We start from the raw sequence: 18359 nt of genomic DNA on the forward strand, positions 1-18359 counted from the left end.
AACCACGGCTATCACACAAACACACACGCAGAAGCTGCGTATGAGTCCAGCGAACGCCTGGGGCTTGCGTACACACTAACTCAGGCACACGCTGTGTTCTTTTGGCGAACGATTTCATGCAATTTCCACAATAATTATTCCGTTCTCAAATGTATATATAGAAACACATTTTGAACCTCACTGTTATCTAGTAATTTCTTCTTTTTCTCTCTCATGCAGACTATTTCTGTCATATTGCTCAAATGTACCAGAGGGACAGACTGGCTTCATATAGATTGTATGCAATGAAAAGGTGTTTAAAGATGCTTTTGCAAATCTAAAATAAACAGAGTCCTTTATTAACACCAACATATAAAAGTGTCTGTGAGGAATTCTTTAGCGGAAATAAAAGAGATGCAGGAGCAGAGAAGGAGGGAGCGAGGAAGAGCGAGAGAGCGGGGTGATCCGAGTGGACGGAGGTCAGAGCCTCTGATCCTTACCGGATAGCCCTCTGTCTTCATCTGGCACCACTTCAGTAGAGCGTTCCTCTTAGATCCGCCGTACTCCCGCGCCAGAGCAGCCAGAGGGTCTGTTCTTTCCACACTAACACCAGGGGACACACATGCACGCACACACACACACACACACACACACACACACACACACACGCACACACACACAGCGTCACTCACACTGCATCTGTACATGTGCATTTCCACGCCTGCTCGGGGATGTTTGTTTGAATGTATGAGAATTCATACATTGAATGTAAAAGAATTAATTAATGAGAGCGCTGTGTGCAGTGTGTGTGTGTGTGTGTGTGTGTGTGTGTGTGTAAAACCTTGAGGGAGGAAAGAAAGACCCTGAGGTCACTGCACTAAGGAGTCACAGTCTGCACACTGTGTATGAGACACAGATCCTAGATACTGCTCTTAGACGTACTGAAATGATTCTGCGCTACTGTGAAGTATTAGTCTAAAAAGTCCTAAAAAGGGACAAACAGTCTATGTTCATAAGAAACCTAATGTGTGTGTGTGTGTGTGTGTGTGTGTGTGTGTGTGTGTGTGTGTGTATATATATATATATATATATATATATATATATATATATATATATATATATATATATATATATATATATATAGATATAAGTATATGGATTTAAAGGATTAAATCCTATTTATTTACATTAACCTTTAAAAAAAAGAAAAGATTTTGTCACTTTTGCTCTTATCACTTGAAGCCAAAGCTTCCATCTCAAACTTTCTCAATGAACTTATCGGGCCACTAATGATGAATCTGTGATTTAGTGCCTCTAGTAGGCCAGAGAAGAATTGCAGCAGAATTCTGTAAAGGAGCCATCATGAGTACAAGGGTGCTGGTATGTGTTACTGAGGAGCTCGTATGATTATACCATTGACCTTGTGTAGCTGAACGATAACTGTGTGGCTGGCCTTTTTCAGCAGCGTTTCACAGGTTAACGCCGTCATGCGTCAGTGTGAGCACGAGCAGCGCTTACTTGAGCTTGCTGTTGGTCCGGCTGTACGTGAAGGAGGGTATTCGGTTGCTGAGCACGGCTGGAGGCTTGATGACCGATTCAAGGGATGGACTCTTCCTCATCAGAGATGAAGTCTTCAGCTCATCGCCTGAAGTTAAGAGAGGCAGAGAGAGAGGGAGACAAGAAAGCAGAAGCAAGAAAGACTGATGACTAATAGCTGAAGGCATGAGACAGTTGGTTCATGGATAATTGCTGTGATCTGTGGATTTTTACATTTTGGTAAAATAGGCCAAATTGCACTCTGTGATTTATTTAAACAGTAGACAACACAACTGAGATTTATTTTATTATTTTTGAGTAGTTTTGTATGTGCCTACAGTGTTTGGTATGCTTGGGCCATTTTGTTTTAACACACAGTCAGCGGGACTATGATTTCATCATGCAATCTGCTGCAAGTCACACCAAAGAGGAAGTTGACAGACAATCATGTCTCAAACCGCTCACAGATATAAGTAATATCAAGCTCAGAGATCTCTAATACGACAACCAACTTGGGACGACATCGTGGCATGATGCATAAAAACAGTTAATGGACCGGGCTAGGCCATTCGTTGAAATACCCAACCTCAGAGTTTGTGGTTCTTGTAATAGGTCATTCAGTAAAGGATAAGTTGTGCATATCCTTACGCACTGGGTTGGGAGTGGATTACCTGGGTGAGGGAAATCCCCAAGGTTGATCCTTCTCTCCAAGGTCTTAGACAGTGGCTTGATACCCGAATGCCTCTGTGATAAATCGTATGACTTAATTACTGGTTCAAAAGCAACAATGACACACCAGTTATGCATTGTGGGATTTGTAGGACCTGTATGGGTGAGACGGCTGCTGCCGGAGCTGTGCGAACTGGTATTCCACTTAGGGGGCTTCTGGGAGATGTATGCATCTGTACTGTATTGCCAGGTCCATCTACAAAGATGGCAATAATATGAATCTCAGATGAGGAGTGCAGATAAAGTTCAGCTCAAAATAGATATGAGACTGATATCCAGTGACATGTCAAGTTCATTTACACGAGACTACTCACAAAACACAGGTAATTTTATAGGCTGCTTCCATTACCAGATGAATGAGTTGCTAATGTAAGACTGTCATGTTGTCGGTTTCGTGAGGCCATTATTAAAGTGTTGCGATTACATCCTTGTAGTACGAGTCGTTACCTACATTAATAACGTGGCTATTTGTCTTATTACAACAGCATTACACAAGCTCTCTTAGCTACTTCCTGCTAAAAGTAATGCTGAGAGTTATTATCAACCCTGTGACTGGTTTCAGGCATTTTCCTTTAACACAAAGACAGACGGTTTAGAAAGAACCTGGCCACTGCAATCAGACCAGCCTTTCCTGACCCTGAATGACAGATGAAAGTTCATACTATACAGATGTTTTGAGAACACTGTAGTTAAGGGGCCTAGCAGCTGTTCCTGGCCGATAATGTTAGTGATGGCGCTACTGAATAAATATTTCTGGATTGTGAAATAAAGCAGACAGAGATAGGAGTGGATAAATAAATTAAGAGTAAGGAGAAGCAGAAGCGGGAAAGAGAAAGAAGCAAAGAAAATCTAAAACTGAGAGCTGGTTATGGTTGAGGGTCCTCACTCTTCAGAGCTGTGTCGAACGACTTGATAAGGGATTTTACGGTGGCTCCTGGCTCAGAGGGGGTGCTGTTTCCGCTCTCACTCCCATTGGTCAGCAGGCCATCAGATGCATTCTGGGCCATGGAGATTCCACACCAGTGAGGACTGCTGTCAGATTCAGAGAGATTCCCCTCCTCCACCTGCGACCTGTCAATCACAGGCACACATATAGATAGAGAGAAAAGCATTGCAAAGTGCATATTTGGGAAAATCCGTGCTGTGGCATATCAGATATGAGGTTTGCGTATTGCTACAATTGTAAACTTATGAATTGTAAACATTCATAAAATTGTCACATGACAGTACTATTCTCAAAGCACACACTGTGAACATTTATCATACAGGATACAATAATACACCTCACTTTTCGGCTGCACCTCAACTTCTCAGCAACACAAACATGTAACACTTCCCAAACATCCACTATGTTAAATGGTCCCGAGACATTAGCATCACATATGGCTTCCTCTAAATGGATGCACTGAAACATGGGAAAATGGAAGACAATCCCCAGAGGAGGTGCTCTTAAAGAAATACACAGCCATCGAAAAACCATGACAAAACGGATTTATTAACCATAAAATAACAACAGTCGAGATAAAAACACATATTTGACGTACAGTTAACCACATGTGATCTAAAACAAACAGCATGTACATCACGGTGTTCTTGTTGTCCTAGGAACACAACGTTGGCTTGAACAGTAAATAAATAAAATAATAATTCACGGAAACAATGTGGATGGCTTCTGTTTGACGCCTGAGATCTATCTGATCACATCACCATAGTTCTTGACAGGCAAGGTCATACCCTGAAGTTTTCACACCAGTATGTGCTGTGGCTAAATGGACCAGAAGCGCCGTGTGCTGCTGAGCACACGGCACGTAGCTGATTGAAACCTGAGACTTACTACAATGGCAGTGAAGTGTCTGCCTGAGCACTTCTGAATGGCTCTTCTGTTTGTTTTCTAAAATCACCACGAGGAAAAGGTTTCGTATTGGCTCGCTTAAAACGATATCCATGTCTGAAATGTCCTTTAAAGCAAAAACAGACAACTGAGGGTTCTTATGCAGTCAGTGAGGAGTCTATAGAGGATATGCTACTATGGGCAGAAAGGCGACCAACTGAAGTATTTCAAATCTAAATTCATATTTTCTAAGTTTCTCGAGACATATGATTAGGAGAATTCTATTTCCAGGGCATCAGTATTTTATAGCCTGAAAGCCACCACTTTGGATCTCAGTAAGAAAGGTGGAGGTGAATCACATTACACAGCATCACAAGACTGAGAGCAAACTGGGTTGTAGTTCTCTTTTCAATGTCTACAAACTGGGTTGTAGTTGCCTTTACAATGTCAAAGACACTTGTCTTTTCAACGGCTCTTGGCTAAGGCTGCGCTGATGTGTATTGGCAGATGAACTCTGAGACAGAGTTACTTTTTCATTGTAACATTATAAGCAATTATGGCCGTTGCAATTTAGGCCAATTAGCATTGAGGTTAGCACTTCATTAGGACTAATGGAAACATGCCAACCATTGCTTGGAATATTGAGATTGTGGCCATATATATGTCCACACATAGCTCAGATATGATAGCAATGCAAGCTGGGCCGTTTTAGAATATAGACCTTCAGACGTAAATCTCTGACTGGTGCTGGTATTGTGGTGCAGCCAGGAGCTGCCTTGAGCCTGAACACATCTGAGACTTCCTGTGTCCCACCATGACTAATTGAGACAAGTCGCACTGAAGAGACAAGCGTGACCTCAGTCCTTGTGTTTAGCAAAGTGACACAATGACTCAGTGTTGCTTATCTGCCATCTAGTGGTGTATCTATCTCATAACCACATTGCTAAATGTTTCACAATTTAAAAAAAAAATCCAAAAACCTCAGCATCTTGGCAGATTAAAACCTTTAAAAGGAGGAAACATGTAAAATCAAGACCACAAGGCACATCCTTGCTGATGTACACATCCTGAGAGAAGACAAAAAGTACAAGTGTGTAAAACACAGTGACTCAAGCTGTAGAACCTTTGGGTTGTAACATTTACAATAACCAAATTTTAAAAAATTATTTTAATCATACTAAATTATTTCAGTACTAAATCAAGCCATCAGGTCATTGGAACTGAAAAATACAAACCATTAGCACAAACCTATAAAGTGCTGGTTTGTTTACAATTTACTCCTCAGATACGTTGGTGGAAGTTTCTTAAGGCAGTATGAACTAAGAACTATTTTAACTTGGAGTGTTAAAATAAAACATTAAAGGAGGTGCATCAGTGTAACAGACACACTGTATGCTTGCTGATTTTCTTTTCACACATTTACAGTTCTGCTCAGGAGAAAACCAAATTATCAAACCACAAAAGTGCAGGCGTTGTTTACTAATAAACACAGTATTAAAGTATCACTTATTATTTAGATAATCACATTACACCCTTGAAAAGAACCTGTGAGGATATTTTCAAGTGATTCGATATTTAAAATCCAACTTTTGTTCTCTGCGAATAAATATGTTGTTTTACACAAAAATTATATATGTATAAAGTATATGACTTTGTAATTCAGGTGAACCTTTTTCCTTCGGGGGTAATACTGATACAGCTATGTCTGTGTTATAATACTGGGTTTTTGTCATCTGGGTGTAACAGAATATATTCTCTATCGGCCCTCCACCGCAGTCTTGGCACTCTCAAATCCAGCAGTCATTCTGAAACAGAAAGGAAACAAATGTGTCCAAATGTATACCCAGTCAAAATAACAGACGTTAATACCTTTTTTTATGTCATTAGGAGAGCCACATCACCCATTCAATAAGCTTCACTTGCAAAATGCATTTTATTAACCTGGCAAATGCTCATTTTTCAGTCATGCTGGTCTGAAATGCCCAGACAAAACTAAACTCGTTCAGAAACAGACCGTTTAACCTAGAATTGGTTAAAGAGATTCTATCTATTGCAGGTGTCATGAGAGAAGGGAGTAATCTCTATTTGGGTTCAAGCTTTTTAGAAAAGCTTGAAACATGTGAGAGTTCACACCACAAGAACTCAAGCAATCACAAGGAACAACAGGTGGCGCCATATACCAAGAGAGCAACAGCTGTCCGAAGAGTAGGAGGAGGTGAAAATCAAACATGCCAGCCCAGGCAAAGCAGACCCATTAAAAGAAATGAGAAGAAGAGCAGCCATTCAGTTGTTAGCCCAACGCCAAGCAGAAGCGGTTTCGGCCGACATACAAGCTCTTACACACAGTCAGTAATCCTTCAACTCTGCTGGATCCGTCCATTCAATATGCATTGTGTATGAGAGCTGGGCTGGTGCTAGCGGTACACTCACCTGGGGGTTACATAAAGGTGGCCATGTCAGAGGAAAATCCTTTAGAGAGTGACCTCAGGGAGTCTCTGAGGGAGGGGGGATGGCGAGGCAGACCGGCTAGTGCGTTTGTGCTCAGGAGACAGTAAAATACAGGCATTGTGCAGATCCTTAATGATCTGGCAACCCATAGTTAATACTAATAAAATGTCCAAATGTTTCGTTTTCAGCTATTTACTGCACCGTTTGAAGAACGCTGATATTTTTGCTTTATCAGATAACGCTGGTCATGACCGTTGCCTTACTCCTCCAGTGAACAGTCATTTTATTTTGTATCTACTCCCACGGGCCACTTTATTAGGTGCGCCTGTCTTTTTGGTGAGCTTTATAGGTACACAGCTGCATGCTGTAGCTCCTCTGTTGCCAGGCACTTGTCAGCCACTCTGTACCACTCTGTCACTCAATCCTGGCCCCGGGGATCAGGAGTCACGGAGCAACTGATTCCATGAATCCAAAGGAACTACGGTCTGGCCACTGTGTTGTTACCCGACTCGTATGATAAGGGGAAGGTAAAGGAATCTGTGAAGGAAACAAGCCCTCAAGGAACAAGCACAGAACAGCTGTCTTCTTCCCTGCTGATTTCCAGACCAAAGCGCTACAGCTGACCATATATTACTTGGTGTTGGCATTTTCAACACAGCAGCGACACTGTGACTGAAATAACCCAAGATGTGCATAGAGGCAGATGGGCTATGGTCAGCCCCTGCACACCAACAACGTGTTTCTTATGAAGTGGCTGGTGAGTGTATCACTCACATTTTAACCTGGCAAAATGATCGGGCACAACCCTGTGAACAACAAACAAAAAAAAAAAAATCACATTTGGAGTCAATGCCTAGATAAGTATTGAGTAAAATGCACTTGAGGGTAGCCATTCGTCCCAAGGCCTGCAGGGGTGTCGCTGGAGCTCAGAGTGGAGTGGCCTAAGGAGGCGGAAACTGAACAGACTCATGCAAGAGGACTGCGGGACAGAGAAAGACAGGCAGCAGCGTGCACGGGGCGCTCCACACACCATGGCACAGGACACTTCACCACGCACGGCCAGCCCGACTACAGTCGGGGCACAGGTGGGAACTGCCCCTGACGCTCGGTCCCTTCAGTGTTTATGTACCCAATGGGATACTAACAGTCCTTACATATGTTCTCCATATCACATATTTGTTTTGCTGCATTTATATTCACTCTATTTGTACTACATGCTACCTTATAATTTCTAGGGACTATTGCATTGACAGTGGATTAAAATTAAGTACATGGTTGTGTGTGTGTGTGTTTGGCAACTTGGTAGTGTATGAAGTCTTAACACGCATGTCTTTGAAGCAAGGACCCACAGCGAATAAGACAGCAGCTTTCAAACCGCTTTGCAGTACACACGTGTGTGAGAGGAGAGGAGAGCGTTTTGCAGCAGCTAAGGGAGTAGAGGAGAACAGAAGGTAAGACTGAAGCAGAGGAGACTGAGACTGAGAGGCATTGCTTGTGATTTTGGAGTTCATCAGCAGAGTTTACCAACCCTATGAAATCTCATAACTGGATCTAAAAGAAACCTAAATAGGGATTAAAATTTTAATATTGGTATGAGAACTTAAATTACTGTTGCACTGTATGAAAACACATGCACACACACGCACACGCACGCACACACACACACACACACACACACACACACACACACAAACAACGTAGCTGATCAATATGAATTGCTATTAATTTGCTAAAACAGAGGTATGTACAGAAGGGAACTGGCAAACCGTACAAGTGAGACCTCCATGTGTCAGACGGGTCTACGGAGTGTTTAATTAAGGAGGTGAGGGTGAGGGTGTGATGGCGTGGATGCTGTACCTGGCCCCCTGGATTTGCTCGAGCTCCGAGGTCAGCCTGCTGCAGCGCTCCTGCTCGTCCTGCAGCCGGCGACGCAGCGTGCGCACCTCCTGCTGTGCCTCCACCTTGATGTCATTCGCCACTACCACGGCTGTCTGCAGGTCGGCTTGGAAACGCCGCCACTCCTCCGTCTCTTCCTGGACGCATGCGCGCACACACACACACACACACACACACACGGCAAAATGATGAGACCCGAAGCTGGGTGAACAACCCTGGAAACTAGAATTGTTCAGTCATGGTTACGTCATTTGCAATGACTTTGACTGATGAGGGATGCCATCACAGACTGCAGTCATACTTGGAGTTATGCTTCAGAAAGTGCAGTCACCCAGACAAAGCTCCAAGTTCATCTGTGCTATCATGCTCTCATTCTATACTCACTAGAACTGAAATCTGTCATTTTTCCTTGTTTATATTCATGGAATAAATATTGGACGTTTTGTTTAGTAAACCCACCTTTATCTGTTTGCTCATGGCTTTCATCTGCTTGTCCTGTTCAATCTTATGCTCCTCCAGCCTCTTGATTTGATCTACAGAAGTAAGGACAGAAATGGAATAGACAATGAGAACGTCACATTCTCTTTACTTATGCAAAGACACCCTCCCCCGCGTGGTTTGAGACTCCCGAGTGCTCTCATGTGAAACCACCCCTGACAGTGCTACATCACGAAAGGAAATCTGCAGTGAGGAGCACGCAGTGAGACAGGCCTGAACTAAGTGGCAGGGCAAATGTTTGCATGAGAGGCATTATGTGACACCCAGCTCAGTACAGCAGTTTTCCCAGGCTGCCATAGCCAACCCCACTGTGGTAGAAACCTCAGTGCAGCGCTGGCTTTGGTCTCACCAGATATATGTTATAGGAAATATATTCTGTGGGTCTCACAGTGGGCTTTGTATGAAAGAGAAAGAGAGAGAGAGAGAGAGAGAGAGAGAAACTGCCATACTCTCCAGGTCCAGGATGGTCTGGTTGGTGTGCAGTCGGACTGCACGCTGCTGCTCCACCTGGTCCTCCAACTCAAAGATGGTCTCCTTTAGATCCTTGATCTGGTTCTCGCCATCTCTGTTCTTCTCCTCCAGAGCGAACACGTTGGCTTTGTGGTCCTGCTCCTGTTTCTGCAGTCTCTCCTGGTGCTGCAACTTGTCTGCTTTGGCCTGGGTTCACACGCACACATGCACGCACTTTATAAGACGCTAGCGCAGACACGTCAAAGAGCTACAGAGGACTAATGAGGCTGAATAGGGTTGAGAAGGACATGACACTTATCCAGGCCACACAGAGAGCAGGGATCGTCACTCAGATGGACTGTCAATCAAAACAATTACTGGTCAGCCACAGGAAACAGTAGCTCCAGGACAATCAGGGGACATCTCATCCCTCATCACCAATCGTCTACATTTAACTACGGACACTCTAATCGAAACCATCAGGAGGTGATTAATCATGATTGATCATACAATTAAAGATGTTCTCTCATCAAGTCTGAGCAGCAGGAAAGGAGAAAAACAAAATAGATGACTTCTGCTGAAACACAGACACCATACACTCCATACATAGTAAACAATCCATTACCTCACTGAACTGTAATAAAGCATTTTATTACGCAACCACTTCCTAAGAGATGCAATCTTTGTGTTTATGAGGAACGGCTTGACGCGAGTGTAATCACTGAGAAAAGTTCCCACTTACAGCTAATGACTTGAACCATGCAAGTCAGGACTTGCCTACTTATTAAATGAGTGAAAATAAATATAGTCTCAAGTGCACACAGTACGGCAGAACTGCCCATTTCATAGGCACAAACATAGCATTACATATCCTGGCTACTTTAGCCTACACACTCCTTTTTTTTTGAGTCACTTACTTCACAGGTAATTACATCTGCAATCTAGATAGCCCTAGATAACTCTAGGTAAAAGAAATGGGAATTCATTTTTAAAACGTCTCTTCATATGGCGAACAACCCACCATCCCTTCACTGCTTTAACTCCAGAACAGAAGAATCTAGACACATGTGCTTGGGGTGTAGTGTACCAATGCACAGCCATGATGCTACTGAGGTTAGTAATGCCAGAGCAGCTAACATTACCTCACCACTGATGTGGTGAGGGCCAACACATGAATACAACAGCTGGACAACCCAACGCAGAAGAGTTTTCCTTCAGCCATGACTTCATAAATTATTATTTGCCCGAGCTTCACCCTTCTGAACAGAAAGCTGAGCACATGTGTCTCTTGGACTGACCCTGGTTACAGAGCTCTTACTGTTCACGGAGCTTCTAGAAAAGTGCTGGGAACGAGGACCAAGCCACAGGGTTTGGCTGAGGGGCCATTGTTTAGTCAGAGGGGAGAGTGGAGCCAGGTCCTATTCTCCCTAGGTGGGGCCTACTGAGTTCACAAAGCAATGAGGGGCAGTGAGCTTTGAGTCCTACTCGACTCATAACTGTGGTTCTGTGTATCTCTGTTTTTTAACGATGAGGTGGACTTAACTGCACAACCACAAACAACGTCTGCGACTGCCAAATGAACGATAGCAAAGGTTTGCTTTAGTGCATTTATGGAGGACACCCTTTTCATTTTCTAGCATGACAGAGAAAAGGACAATGCGTTTGATCGCAGAGCAACCCGTGTGGACTAGGACAACTTTAGCAGACCTTGTTTCTTGGCCAACAGAGGGATTGGCCAGTTTGCCTCATGGACTGATTATGAAAAAGAGTAGAAAAGACGTCCACTGCGTCAAGACGCAGGAAACAAAGTAGTTTTATTTTCTCCATGAAAACATCAGTGCTGAATGTTCCACACACAGCTGGATAGCACCTTGTTCTCCGACCTCACGCAGACTCTTCGCGCTTTGTGTGTGAGGCACATGGCATACATGCCACACCTCACCCTGGGCTTCCATCGTCCTATGATTTCTCCTCTCAGGAGGACTCCAACTTCACGGTCATGACCCTACTTCATTACCAAACGGGCCACAGAGGTGTGGGGTGATGAAAGACTGTAGCCTGACCCTGCCCAGACGTGCCACTCAGTTTGCCTTTTCTTCTCCTCGCCTAAGCATATGAAAGGATTCAGAGTCTGTCGGCCAAAAGCGCAAAATCTTGGGTACACAGGCATCTCCTTTCAACTCTCCCGGTGTAAGTAAACATGTCACATTCTGTTAGTGAAGGGGAAGACCGTGTAGCACTGAAAGGATGAGTTCTGGAGTGCCAAAGTGGCTTGCTCCCAGAACCTGAGCAAGCCAGAAATCCTGGGTTCTGACAAAGCCGATCCGTCTCACAGCACTTAAATGCCTCGGAGCAGGCCTGAGACAAACAATATATTTGCTTTTTTGGACTTTCCAATAGCACAGATAATTGCCCCTCAGATCACATATCACTTTCAGCACAGCAGACTTCCTGCAAAGAGGCAGGGACTTATAGAAAACAAGGTATATCCTCCCGTGCACCTCTGCTAAGGAGCCAGTAACAAAATGAAGGAATAGAACATCTTGTTTCACTAGAGCATTTTGGGATGAGGATATACACCCCCCATCCACTTTATTCAAGCCAGTTGTTTATTAGAAACACTTTGTTAATGTGTTGCCATGAACAATTTGTGTAAGTCATCCTCCATCCAATCACTTTCTGACCACAGGGCGGCTGTTGGATGGATACTATTAGACTGGCTCAGTCTAAAAAATGCACCAATAACATAGGTGTACCTAATAAAGTGGCCAGTGAGCATAGATTCATATGGGAATAAAACATTTAATATAAATGCAAGGCTAGTCTATTCTGACACTTATTCCAATGAGCAATTTAATCCACCATATTAATTTGACTGATTAGTAGCCACAACACAACCACTGGCCTTCAAGTATGCAATAGTGAGAAGGGGAACAACCTGGTTTTAGAGATTTGTATAAGTCTACACACATCCCAAGAGCAACGTCAGGAGGCCAAAGTCACTAGCACAGCAGCAGTGCCCAATGTACAAGGACCTTAAAAACTCCTGCAACTCCCCCAGTATAAAAGACCATTTCCAATAGGGCCCACCTTGGACTGAATGGGAGTATAACACACAGCAGCATGAATGTTGGAGTGAGGTTCTGACTCAGCAGCTGGAATAGTTGAGGTCTTTTTGGTCAAAGTAAAGACTCTTACCTTCTTGAGCATGCTCTGAATATGCTCCACTTCATTTTGGGTGTGCAGCAGCTCCTGCCTCAGCGCTGCACAGCAAACCTCCAGCTTGTCTCTCTCTGTGTGAGCTGCTTTCAGCAAGGCCTGCAGTTCTGTGCTGTTGCTAGCACTCTGCACCGCCTTCAGCTCCACCACCTTTTGCCTTTCTGTCTCCACCTGGGCCTTCAAGCGCTCGTTCTCCGCCTTCAGAGCCTCCACAGCTTGCCGCAGCTCCTCTGCCAGCTGCGTGGCCACCGCCTCAGCCTTCTGCTCCCTCTCCAGCTGCTGCCGGAGCTCCTCCAGCTCGTCTTTTAAGCTCCGCACGGTGGTCTGGGCCTCCTGGTGCTCTTTCTCCAGAGCTCTCAGGCTCCCAGTCAGCTGCTGCTGAATGTCCACCAGCTTCTCCCTCTCAAAGCGTGAGCTCTCCGCCCGCTCGGCCAGGCGCTGCTCCAGCTCCTCCACCCGCGAGGCACGCGATGTCTCGGCCTCTTGGCTCTGGACCTGCTCTCGGAGCCTCTGGAGCAAAGTCTCGTTCTTCTGCACCAGGAGGTCCACGCGCTCCCTCTGCTGCTGCAGGGAGGTTTGCAGGAGGCCCTTCTCCTCGGCCAGCCGCTCGTTCTCCGCCGTCAGCTCCTGCACGACCTGCTGCTGGTCGGCCAGCTCCTGCAGAGTGGCCTGCAGCTCCTCGGCCGTGCTGTGGTGGTTCTCCTCCATCTTTTGAATGCGCTCCGTCAAACACTCCACTGACAGGTCTCTCTCCAGGGTGCTCGGGGTAATGCCTTTGGTGCTGCTGCTGCTGACTGAGTCAGAGCGAGACGGGATCTTTTCAAATTCTGAGGAGTCCGGAGAAGGTGAGGAGGGGCTTTTGGTGATATCGCTAGCAGATGATGCTGTGTCTTTGACTGGTTTCATCTCACCGCTGTCCCTCTCTAGTAGAAGGCCGTTAGTGGAAGGTTTGGTTGGACTCATTTGTGATGTAGGAGTTGCGCTGGTGTTACTGCTTTGGGCTGTGCAGCTATCCAATGAGATAAGATTTTCCTTCAGAGCCTGGTTCTCCTCACGCAACATAGCCAGCTCCCTCTGAAAGCGCCCGTTCTTCTCCCTCAGCTCCTGGACGAACGTCTGAAGGTCTGTGGGGTGCAGCTGGGACCATTCACTCTCTGGTGTCCCGTCTGGGGTGCCAGCCTCCTGTGGGGAGCTTTTTGCCCTGCATCGCTGCAGCTCTGTCCGTAACTTGCTGATCTCGGATTCTTTGGCCTTGGCCTCAGCCAGAAGCTCCTTCACCTGACACTCCAGGAGAGCCTTGTCCGTGCTCTCGGCCTCTGTCCTTGTCTTGATGGAACCACGCGAGTTCTTCGCCAGGGAGGACAGGCTGGAGGTGCTGGCACTGGGCACGACCTTCTTGGTGCTAGATGTCCTTAGCTGGTCCCGCAGTGCAGTGCGGTCTCTGGAGAGGTTCTGGGGAGCAGGGATCCCTGACTTTTTGGCTGACTGGGCACCTGGAAAGAGTCAAAATAAGCGTTACTGGTTATAAAATATTCACGGATGAATGAACAATAACAATATATCTGGCCACTAACAATTTTGGTTGTCAGTGATAATATAGTGAACATTCTATGTAACTGAACCAGCGTTTAGCTAAAAACCAACTGGAAAAAGAAATTATTATGGCTATTATTATGGTTAGAGAAGTATGAAACAATGCAGCCATTCATTTCATTATTCAAGGCCCAAAGTATCAGTGTGAGGTCTCATTCATTCAGTCCTCTGCCAGGGACTGGACAGAAGATATTTTGTATTGTCACACTGAAATGACCACCAGACACCGTCTCTTTATTGTAGCCATAGCAGACTGGTTGAAGCGACTCAACTGGCATTTGACTGGCATCAGAAAGCTGTAACCGTAGCCTTCTAGAGTGGTGTGCCACGGCTGGTGAACCTCGGTCTCCATGTGAGCAGAGACTGGTGAAAGGGTTTTATTGTCAGTTTTAGAATAATCAGTAAACACCAACACAAACACAGTGGGCTCTTGTGGCCACCGATGACAATACCCCTGCACTGTAGGGAAGATTCTAGAAGAAAGTGGGATTACAAAAGCAGCACTGTGCTTCAGACTGAATAGAGCAGAGGCACTGGTCAAGAGAGATTCAGCAAAGCCATACAGAAAGTGGATGAAAGGGTCATTCCAATGATGATACATAGTGTACAGTGCCATGGAGGCACAAAAAAAAAAAAAATTAATTAAGTCAATTATGGACACAGACACTACTTCCTCCAAACACACCATCTTTCTCTCTCTCTTTCATTCACACACACAGACACATGCACACCCAGAGAAAATATTTTTATTTCAGCTGGTAATTCAACACCCTGTTGGCTTGTGTAAGCTATATGCTATTAATGATCTGTCTGTGGTGATGATTACTTTATTACACATAACCACAGTCAGAACACAAATGCCAAGCCTCACCCTCCATCTCCTGGGAGCCATATGGCTGTTTAGCGTGCAGCGTGTTTCCTGCATGTTTCAGCTGATGGAACAGGACCGTGCAGCCAAGCAGTGGAATCCATGACTTTATCACCCGTGACCATAAGACCTATGTTGTTCGGCCTAACTCACAGTTATACATCCCCATCAGATATGCAATATTTATCCACTTGTGTTTATATACTGGTGTATAAGCTGACCATATCTGATTAAAAAGGAAGCTTTGTTGAGTGCAAAAGCAATTAAGAGCTGAAACCCAGTCTAGGACTGTGGTATAAAGACTTCAAATCTTAGATTACTGCATGCTGAAAAAGCCCAACCACATTTAGACTAACAATAATACTTTTGTGAATTACTACGAATAGCATCCAAGCCCTTTCAGCTCCATAAGGACACACTGACAAGTTGGCTCAAGTTGGGATCCAAATTCCAGGTTTCTCATCCCTATCCAAGAACTGCTTGATGGAGGTGAAACTAGAAGTGAAGTGCAGATCGGGGTCACTTCTTTGAAAATGAACACATTCAGGCACAGGATGGCAGATATGTCTGAATGATTGTCTTGTTCCTGTTGGGGCGGGTGATGCTAGTCCGTGGTCATGTCTGCCTATTCTCTTTTTATGCTTTCACACTTAATAAAACCCCCATGAATTCCCTCCTTTTTATATTCTGCTAGGGGGCTGCCCCTGACCTGAACCTGACAGCCTGAAGTGAATCAGAGGTCAGAATCCAGGCTACTTAGATCTTGAATGTGACAGCACTGGCTGGATGCGTGCAGTCTATTTATTGCAAGTGTTGTGCTGAATATGAGATGACAACGGCACCAAAGGCAACAGTTTTATGTAGAATCTCTCAAATATGAAGAGACAAACAGGAGCCCTCACGCAATCTCACCGCATGTTAATTGGACACATCCACCACGATAGAGGAAAAGTGGCCAATTAATGCCATTACACTCCAGTGTCCAATGAGCAAGAATGAACATTTTACACATATTTATTAAACATAAGTACTTTTTTTCCCCCATTTTTGTATGCTGAAATGTTAACGTGATGATATTATTCAAAACTAAAATGAGAAAATAGTGATTACAAGCCTTTGAGTTGTATACAATATAAAATTATTACACACATATACTCACATTATTGTACACATTCACATCTTGTATAAATGTTTCAAATATCATCTAATTTAACTTTTCTGAGAGCAGCTAGTTTTGAGCCTCACTGAAACCTGAAATTAGTTGGGTGCACTAGATTGGCCGGGTAAGTGAGAACGACTGGATGATATTGCACTGTTGGTGGAACCTTCTATTACCTAAATCATGTATTCTTTATTCTTGTAAACATTTTTGGAAAACAAAAGTTATGTAAAAAAATTTTAAGGAAAACATGTTTGGCCAAAGGGCTCAAAGGTCACAAGTTCAAATCAATTCACACCAAAGTAGCATACGTTTTAAAGAATGAGCTTGAAAAACAGGACCAACAGTTAAGGAGCACACAAAAGAAATTATTTTAAGTAAGAGCTTCGTAACTGCAATTATCTTTTCTTGTCACTCCTTGCCCTTGGCAGATTATGACAACTTCCTAATTTGGAATTCAGTAGGAGGGAGGATAAGGAGGAAACGGACACAGAGAAAGAACCCAAAGCTGCCGGAGTAAAGAAGGAAGATCGTGCAGACCCGTGGAAAGATGCCGAGAGACTGAAAAGGCTCGAAGTGAGCACGGAGCGAAATGTGAACAACAAAGCAGCCAAACCTCAGCTACCATTCAGAGGCTGTGAAACAGTGCACTTTAAGCCAAGTATGGGTGACCGAGTCCTGAATGTCCTTCAAAGCAGCCCCTTCTCTCTTCAGCGCCCTAACCCGGAGACTAAACGATCCTGCCGCCTCACTCATAGCCCTGGTAAATAAGGAAAGCCTCCTGCTTTTGAGGCTGACACAGAGACACACAACAAGGGAATGAAGAACCGTAGACGTGGGTAGCGTTTACAAAAGCTTTCTGTCGGTTTGAGACCAGTCCTTCCATGAGGTTTTGCCCATAAAAGAGTTTTGAAAAAGAGGGAATAAAAAGATTTGTAATATGAGGAAAACTTGTAAAAAGCCTAAGAACTCAAGACTTCTTGGATATTAAAGCAGTAGCCAAGATCATCAAGCTTTGAAAGTAATAACGCATCCAGAATAGCAACTGTTATCTGAAAACTGCATGTTTCCTCTCAGCAAGAATCTAAGTTAAACAGAAAAAAAACTATTCCAAAATTAACTGTATACATGCATGCCAGAAATTCATAATTGCATTGCGGAGAAAGTGCATTAAATCTTCCATCGTTAATGCTGGACGAGGTGTCAAGGGATAGTGGGAGGCCCAAGATAGGATCACTTCTGGCATGACCTACCAGAAAGTTTGACTTGGAAACAACCCCTGAAGTAATTAACCGTATGGGGTTACTGTTAGACTGCTGACAGATAAGTGCCCGCTGTGAGTTGTATCACAGCGTTGGCTGGCATCATCAATGTGACGATGTACTGGCTCCCAGATCTGAATGGCCTTGGCGGTGTTAGTAATTCCTTTGAGGCCCTATGTTTTTCTCCAGGTTGTCTAATTGAACTGATCCAAGACCAGCTTCCTTTATCCAACCACAGTAAACCTGTACAGGAACAATAAAAAACAGGCCTGCTGCAGAAAATAACTTACCACCTTCCAACATCAACCTTTACCCCCTTGGAGAGGAAAGGGAGAGGAAGTTGGAAGTTGGAAAGAAGCAGCTCCAATATTACCCACTCATGTGGAAGTGGGGAGGGTACAGCTTAAAAACAAAGTCCTGCCTTGCTGTCAGCCTTTCCTGTTGTCCTGCCAGTAAATGGGATAGGCACAGCAGAGCTGTTCCCAACATGTACCATCCTGAGACAGAGAGGCTGGCCGTTGACAGGAAGCTCTTTATACTCTCATGCGGGAAAAACAGATTCAAAGAATTTCCATCTGCGTCAATGAAGTAACATGCAGAAGGATCAGAATGGGCTGAGCTGGGGGCGTTGGGCTGTCAGCAGTAGGCAGGCTACATTACAATGGGTGGGGTTAATGAGCGTTCATCATTACCATATGGCATGGTTGCAAAACACTATGACATTCATAAATGTTTCATTAATCATCTTTCTATGAGTGAAAGGTTCAGTGATTGGTGGACAGGCAACACAGTAAGAGGCAGGATCGCAGAATATTATCAGTGCTACACTGACTTCTGCTCATCATTTCTTGATAGCATTGAATAGGTACTGCTTCTACATTGGCATTTAGC

The 18359-nt window shown here is 44.4% G+C and overlaps 1 protein-coding gene across 4 annotated transcripts in view; it reads right to left on the minus strand.

Annotated features, from left to right (window-relative positions):
* The window catches only part of specc1 (sperm antigen with calponin homology and coiled-coil domains 1), a 70995-nt gene that overhangs the window by 15882 nt on the left and 36754 nt on the right, over positions 1-18359 (minus strand). For all 4 annotated transcript variants that reach the window (XM_027004298.2, XM_027004299.2, XM_027004301.2 and 1 more), the window contains 9 exons: positions 12566-14079; positions 9367-9574; positions 8879-8952; positions 8381-8556; positions 3131-3315; positions 2340-2440; positions 2187-2259; positions 1498-1624; positions 480-582 (listed from right to left, as the gene is read on the minus strand). In XM_027004298.2, coding sequence (XP_026860099.2) covers positions 480-582; positions 1498-1624; positions 2187-2259; positions 2340-2440; positions 3131-3315; positions 8381-8556; positions 8879-8952; positions 9367-9574; positions 12566-14079 — 2561 coding nt within the window. The remainder of the gene's footprint in view (positions 1-479; positions 583-1497; positions 1625-2186; positions 2260-2339; positions 2441-3130; positions 3316-8380; positions 8557-8878; positions 8953-9366; positions 9575-12565; positions 14080-18359) is intronic.

Source organism: Electrophorus electricus, chromosome 6, assembly GCF_013358815.1.
Source record: "Electrophorus electricus isolate fEleEle1 chromosome 6, fEleEle1.pri, whole genome shotgun sequence".
NCBI classification, from domain to species: domain Eukaryota; kingdom Metazoa; phylum Chordata; class Actinopteri; order Gymnotiformes; family Gymnotidae; genus Electrophorus; species Electrophorus electricus.